We start from the raw sequence: 7,690 nt of genomic DNA on the forward strand, positions 1-7,690 counted from the left end.
CTTTTATTTTGTAACACAAAGTGGAGCGAATTAATACAGAAAAGTTGGTTTAAGAGACAAGCGAAGAAGAAAGCATCTAATTCTCATATTAAAGCATTTTTAAGTTCATTATGTATCATCATATTATACATAAATCAAAGTTAGTAAAAGTAAGGATATGAATTTCACTATCAACTATCCATTTTATGTGTTACATTTGGAGATAGTTAATTAGATTACTTAGCTTTATACATGAACTATAGATCCATATATATACTAATATAATTCACGACAAAGACGTTGATATACGATAAATTCTTGCGAAAAATTAAATAGCCAAACAAGTTGTTGCCTTGAGCTTATCTATCCGAAGTTAAACAGATATAAATCCTTCTATCTATAGAAACATCCTCTATAAGTTGGAGTCCAATAGTCTGATCCATTGTTTTCATGGTACACTTGAGGAGTACATGATGTGGGAACCAAGCACAAACCTCTACTCTTAAGATCTAGCTTTGTATCTCCTCGATCTGTTGCTTCGAATCTCACCCATGTGTCCTGAAATCCAAAACAAGCAATTAGTTTTTCGCCAATTTGGATTGTAATTCCTAAAGTATTTTTTTTTCCTCTCACCTTGATGATATTAGTCTTCATGTATGGGTTGCTCAATAACTGCAAAAGGTATAACAACTGTATTAGATAACCGGCAGTTTTTATAGTGGGATTGATGATAACTATAAATTTACTTTTATTTGTATTTTGTGGTAATTAAGTAAATATATTTTACAACGTATATGCAGTATCAAATATATATATAAGAAGGTATTACCTCTACTTGCTCTTGTAGGCACTTGATATAACCAATAGCCTCCCATAATACAGAAGCTGTATCTGTCTGAAAAATTAAGCGAATGTCACATTTCCAGTCGCAAAAAAAAGGTAATTCAAGGAAAGATTAGGCGATCGATCATGTTTCCTGTGTTCTTGAGTACCTTGCCGAATGGTGATACTATTTGCTGAAGTGCTGTTATTTTATCCCCAAGCTTTGTTTTAGGAAGCTGAACCTTGTATGGATTTTTCATATAATGTATTAGCTAGCTAATATGTTTTAAAAATATCATCATATAAAATTTAATGCAGATTCTAATAGGTTGCATTTAAACAAAATGAATTGATGGATACCTTAGTTGATGAAACTGTAGATGTCTCAACCTTAGGCTTCTTTACTAGTAATCCAGAGTGGTCGTCTGATTTCTTTCTTTTTCCTTGATCATTCGCAACTCCATTCCCTCTTCCATTGACTTTAGTAAGTGTGCTGCTGTTTCTTCCTCTTATTGGCTGCCATTTTTGTGATGACACGTTAAATATTAAAAGTTAAGGTATATTATATGTATATGTATATGTGTGTGTGTGTGTGTGTGTGAGAGAGAGAGAGAGAGAGAGAGAGAGAGAGAGAGAGAGAGCTTGCCTGATAAGAACTATTGATGTCTGGTTTCCTTTGGTCCCGCAAATTCACAATACCTGATGGTGGCTTGTTTAAAGAGCTGCCAAAAGCAACCAAATCAACAAAACCCCTTCCGTTAGCACATTCCAAATCCGGCATACCATTGTAATAATACTTGTTATTATCAGCAACAACCATGTCGTTGATTTCTGCTTGATATTCAATAGCATGACTACTTAATCCTCTTCGGAGTAACCCCCCACGTTCAATATCAGTACTATCTGTGTGTTCGTTCTTGATGGTTGTAAATTGACTGCTGTATGGATCAAATTGTGGATTTGTTTCCACATCTGGGGGCGCAATCGACCAAGTACTTACAGAAGATGGATTCTTAGTTTGAAATACGCCATCGTTGAATCCATTAAAACTCTTTTGAAATTGGTGGAGATTTGTTGGGCTTGAAAACTCCCATCCACTGTCCATCTTCTTCAAATAATCGCAAGCAGCTGGTTCAAACATCCGAGTGGATATATTCTGCAGTTCCCCTGTAGTTCCCACTCCCCTATATGTGTACGTATATACTTTACTCATTACTACCACAACAGATATGTATGCCAAATTTCATGTATATAAAATATACAAACATATTTTAGTTATACAAATTATGAGGTGATAAACATAAAATATACATGAGAATGTTAGGTTATGCTAAAGTAAAGTGGAAGAATGGAAAGAACAAAAGGAACCCACTAGAAAAAACCTTTTGGGTTTCTCTTCTTCGAGAAGGATTCCGTTTTCCCTTCTCTACCAATCAAGAGCTCATCATTACCATTACCAATAATTGATGAGGAGTAAATTTATTAATATGAACATGTTACCAATAAATTAATTTTTAAGGGTTTTTTCATAAAAATTATATATACTTTTTCCAATTTTATGCAAATAAGTCCTTTTTTTATTTATTTACAATATTTCGAGAAGACAATTTTCGGAAAAAAAGTATAAATTATATTGTCAGGAAAAAACCTATATATCGGTTTTTGGCAGGCCATGTAATTATATGAACGGATCAGGTAACCAATTACCGGTAAATATTTTGCAAAATTTACCTGCTTTTAGAGTGTTTTAGGAAGTTTAACGATTTAATAATCATCCAAACAAAAAATGAAACTGTAACGATAAATTTAACATCTTTTTATCTTTTATGGTAGAATGTATAATATAATTTTTTTTATCATGATGCACATATTGTAGTGAATTTAATTATTGTAAATGGACGATAGCTAGCCTATGTATGTGTACGATTTTTATAAATTCTTTGCCTTGTATATTTATTTCAGGCTGCTTTTAATTTCATCAAAAACTGGTTTAATTTATTAGCCGAGTCACTGAAACAATCACTTGACTACGTTTAAAAAAGCTGTAAAGTTAGGTATCAAGTGTTGAGTCGTTTTCGTTTAATAACTTACATGAAAACTTGATTCCAGAGATGATGATTATCAGAAACCGCCTCTCCATACAAGTCAGTGGTGGAAGCTTTCTCTACAAGACCTCGAGAAGACTCCATGCTAAGCCCAGAGTTGTTTGAAGCATTGGTTGTAAACGAAGTAGAAATAGAAACATCTTCATCTCCACCAGAGCAATTCGAGTTAGGGTCTTGAGGGTTGGTGCATGGCTGGTTACTTGCAAAATTAGCACCACCGGTCGTCCAGGAGCCGAGAGAACTTGAATGTACATCCGGCCACCACTTTGCTGCAGAAGAAGATGTCGCAACAGAGGTTTCATTGCACTGTTCAGCCATTGCACACTTACTGATTACGTTCAGAAACATAAGGGTATTGAGGTGGGATGGAGGTAGGCGATTTGGAATATAAAGGGAGGACTATGTATGAGTGTTTGCAGTTCTAATATGAATTAATATCATATCATGTGTAGTGCACAGTGCCTACACTAAAATATGCAACCTCAGTTCTTCCACTTAGATGGTGGACAATTATTATATACTAATGGATGGGCCAGCATGAATTTGTAGTGTAAGAAAGTGTCCTCTGACTTTTAGTACATAAAATGCCATTCAAACGGAGGAAAAGAAACAAGAATGATAAAAACCCGAAACTGTAGTTTGGATTTTTTGTCCTACTAATCATATATGTCGTGAATTGGGATACCCAAAGAGAAAGTGCTTTTTCGTTGCTGGTCAAATATATGAGTATAGATAGAATCGAGATAGACTCTTTAGCTAGACATACAAAATTAAACATACATGATACACCATCTTTAGGTACATACTCAAGGTACACTTGACTAAAATCATAGGAAACAGATAGATAACTCTTTTTGCCGATCACGATGAGAAGAAATGACTAGATATCCTTTTTGTCACCTCGATCTTAGTTTGAACCATGAAATATCAACTTTAAATTCATCATTATATATGCTATTAAAATTAGACCTGACAATGAGGTGGGTTTCCAGCAAATCGATCTTGATTCAAACCCTTTTAACAAATTTCAAATTCGGATCCAAACTCGCTCTGTAACCGGTAAGGTTTTGAATAATCAAACTCATACTGTTATCCACCGAATCAACATATATACAAACCTGCCCCGTAACCCATAGGTGTTTTGAATAATCAAACGCATTTTTTTGTAAATCTTAAAACAACATTTATCAAATAAAACAAATGTTGATTTAGAAAACACATTACACTCGAGGACTTTCGATTGGAATTAAAATCATTATTGTAATAACTTCTGATTTAATTTTGACCGTCGATTGCATTGATAAAGAATAACAATTATAAACTTTTTTTCTGGTTGATAAATGACTTTATTGATATACAAATGAAATTGGTGATTGCTTGATGAAATACAAATGAATGACATCACATGATTCTTAGTAGATGATTAAAAGTCTAGAAGTCAGAGTCCTCAAGACCTATGTAAAAACAGTTTTCTCTTTGGACTTTCAATTGGAATTAAAAGTAAACTTTAGACATTATAAAATATAAATATATAATTCTAAAATTTATACGATGCGGATTATAAGCGGAACGGATCGATGGTGATCCATACCTGACCCTTTTAATAAAAAGGTTAGCGGGTACGGGTCGTTAACGGGTAAATCGATCAAAACCATGCTACAAACCTATATAACTATTAAGGGTTTGGATCGGATCATAGTCAAAATTCGCTCCATTGTCAGACCTAATTAAAATTTCACATTAGAACACCCAAAATAATGTATGCACATGTAAAAATGAGTTCTAACATATATTGTTTTACTACTTTTAAACCTCTTAATTACATGCAAGTGTATGTAAAAGTTATGTATACCTCCACTAGAAAAAGGCAACGGTTCCTAGACAAATTTTAAAGAAAATTTCTCGGAAATAATCTTTAATTTCCAAGGGATTTTGTGTCCACCGAAAACCCCCCTAAGAAAACCTTTTCTATGGAAAAACCTTTTCTATGGATTTCCTTGTAATTTTCTAAAATTTCCAAGAAAAGTATTTTATATGAAGTATCCACGACTTTCCCACATGCCTTTGCTAGGAATATTTGTGAGGGAGTTCCATATTTCCGAGAAGGAGAAATGACATATTAGCACTACTATGTGTGACACATTTGTCCATTTAGTCTCTTAAGTTATTTGCATGCATTTGAAGGGAATAAAGTTGGTTTTGTCGGGTCTAACATGTCATTTTGTAAGAAATGAAGGGGTCAACCAGTGGCTTCCTCATCTAAAACGATGACTATAACGCCTCCAAATTCGGGCTAGACGTTTGAGGTGTAATAATAATAATAATTATGCATTTAATCAAAAAAAATAAAATCCTTGAATGGGATGATCGTTATTCGTATGCATTATGAGTTAATAAATAATTATTGTTTACACATTATGTGGCCAAATATTATTAGTGTATAATATTTGAAGAAAGTCTTAATATAAAAATTGTCGTTAAAAGAAAAAATAACATTAAAAATAAAAGATTATTTATGATAAATAATCTTAACTAAAGTTTCAGTAGTCTTATTCACAAGCCCGTAGAACGCTTAAATTTGACTTCGTATAAGGAAGTTATGATTTTTCGAAGTTTCGCGTTCAACCTTGCATGACAATGTGTGTCAAAATATGAGTTGGAGGTAGGTTGCTTATTAGCCTAAGTGATCTAACCACAAGTCGTAGTAATAGTAATTAGAGAAGTGTGTATATAAAGAACACCTAAATCTGACTACATATGAGGAAGTTATGATTTTTCAAAGTTTCGAGTGCGACACAGTATAATAGTGTGTGACACAGACATCAAAATAAAAATCGGTTGATTGTTAGCCGAAACAATCTAAATAAAAGTTGTAGTACTATTTAATATGAAATCGACGATATAAAGAACGTCGATAACGAAGTTCGTATGAAGAAGTTATGAATTTTGCTAGAGTTTTAACAGTGTAAGACTTTATAAAATATAAAGCAAAAATGTAATGAGAATTAGCTGTTGACGCCTAAAAGAAATTTGTAGTGTTCTTCAAGACGATCATAGAGATATAAAGAATGCCAAAGACGGAGCGTATGAAAGATATATGAATTTTTAAAGATTCGAAAAATTACATGCGTCTGATGCCACATTTCAGCACCAGGTTCAAGGTTTGTTGCCTACACCACTACACTGAGTGTAGCATTATACATATGTTAAGTGTATCCTACGCTGCACATAGCACTATCCCTACGCTAAGCGTAGACTTCCCTAGCAGATTATAAATAACTTACGTGATTTGCTCATCCCCCCCCCCCCCCCCCCCCCCCGCATTTTGATTCCAATATTATTGGTTTTTATAGTACTTTAGCATGGATCTGAGATGTCACAGAGTCTAACGAAAAGAAGTTTTGTCTGTCGAGTTTCTGGTTTTTTGTTAAACAATTTGTCAATTGAGTTATGCTTAATGTACTTTAACTATACCTTATATTTATGTTTGTAAACGTTATTATGAACTTATAAATAAGATTTATCAGTAATATCACTTGTTATACTCATCGATATACTTACGGGAGTGATGTTTAGGCTAGATTTTTAAGGTGTGTAAAGTGGATTTTCCAAACAGTGTATCTTTATATACCAAAAGGATCCTACTTCCGATATGATCTTATCTGTTTGTTCCTTATCATTTATAAGTTAGTATTCTTTTGGGATTATTGATAAATCTGATAAAAATATTATAACGATTAAACTTTATAAATACAAACAAATACTAAGACTTAGTAATATTCGTATTTAGGTTGTTTAAAAAGGAAAACTAAAGCGTCAGTCAAAGAGCTGACTTTCACGCGAGTCTTTCACATATATCAGGTAAGTGCGTATTTACTTTTATGAACATGATTTTAATACAATGTATTTATAAAAAGTATTAATTATCTGTTGAAAGTTTATTTATGAATTAATTGCTTATTAAGTGGAATATTAGTTAAATATATATTTGATAAACATACAATGTGTGAAGCAGATATGGTTATTTATGTGTATATACGATATGTTACATGACAATCTTAATCAAAGTATTATTACTTAAAAGATGAATTTATATTAAATACATGATATTTTGTGTTAAATATACACACTAAACTAGGATAGTGTTATCTAAACAACTTGACTATTGGAAGCTGATTACAAGGATTTTAATCTTGTCTAAGTCTTTAAACCGAGACATATAAAGGGTGTTTTTATCCACTTAAGTTGGAAAATAGTATAAACATACTCTATATCGTGGTAGTATCGTGAATACTTTATTAATAATGAATATTGAACTACTCTAGTTACAAACTAAGGTTTGTCAATGATATTTAGTTCAAATTAAGTTAAAGGAATACTTAGTCATACCATCTGTTATAATAATATTGCATTAACAAGGAATACGTACTGAAAGTTGACTATTTATATTATAGTCTGGTTTAGTTTTAAATTAAGACATATAAGGGGATGATTAATTCTACTTAAGTTGGATAAAAGTATAGTCGTATACTGTATCGCGATAATATGGTATAAACAGGAAAACGGTTTTGTAAGTTAATTAAAAGTGTTATAGTCTTGCATAATAATGAAATAAGACTTATAAAGGATGCTAAGTTCAATTAAGTTGGATATTAGGTAGCATCATATTAATGGTATGTGGGATAAAAACAGAGAGTAGAACTTTATTTGTGACATTATCAAGTGTCGATGTATGGGTTAAGCAACAAAGTACAATATAGTATTCTTTTGGACAGCCGAATATG

The 7,690-nt window shown here is 32.4% G+C and overlaps 1 protein-coding gene across 2 annotated transcripts; it reads right to left on the minus strand.

Annotated features, from left to right (window-relative positions):
• Positions 1-279: 279 nt before the first annotated feature.
• On the minus strand, positions 280-3,356 carry LOC145101300 (basic helix-loop-helix (bHLH) DNA-binding superfamily protein). 2 transcript variants are annotated; one of them, XM_079038497.1, is made up of 7 exons: positions 2,893-3,356; positions 1,448-1,985; positions 1,162-1,317; positions 972-1,037; positions 809-874; positions 613-651; positions 280-537 (listed from the first exon to the last, which is right to left on the minus strand). In XM_079038497.1, exons 1-7 carry the CDS (start codon positions 3,252-3,254, stop codon positions 373-375), a joined length of 1,392 nt encoding a protein of 463 aa, XP_078894623.1. In that variant the 5' UTR covers positions 3,255-3,356; the 3' UTR covers positions 280-372. The 2 variants fall into 2 exon arrangements, with proteins under 2 accessions (XP_078894623.1, XP_078894622.1); XM_079038496.1 differs by having other exon boundaries at positions 972-1,043; positions 2,893-3,352.
• Between the last annotated feature and the right edge of the window lie 4,334 nt (positions 3,357-7,690).

The sequence above is a fragment of the Lactuca serriola genome, chromosome 4, assembly GCF_051521515.1.
Source record: "Lactuca serriola cultivar US96UC23 chromosome 4, Lser_US96UC23_V15, whole genome shotgun sequence".
Classification (NCBI taxonomy): Eukaryota; Viridiplantae; Streptophyta; class Magnoliopsida; order Asterales; family Asteraceae; genus Lactuca; species Lactuca serriola.

Excerpts from the sequence above, each read along its gene's own strand:
- LOC145101300 (XM_079038496.1), bottom strand. The coding sequence starts at position 3,254 with ATGTTTCTGAACGTAATCAGTAAGTGTGCAATGGCTGAACAGTGCAAT. Across the intron at positions 1,986-2,892 it reads CTCTGGAATCAAGTTTTCAT|GGGAGTGGGAACTACAGGGG; the intron begins GTAAGTTATTAA and ends GTACACATATAG. Across the intron at positions 1,318-1,447 it reads ACATCAATAGTTCTTATCAG|CCAATAAGAGGAAGAAACAG; the intron begins GCAAGCTCTCTC and ends CAAAAATGGCAG.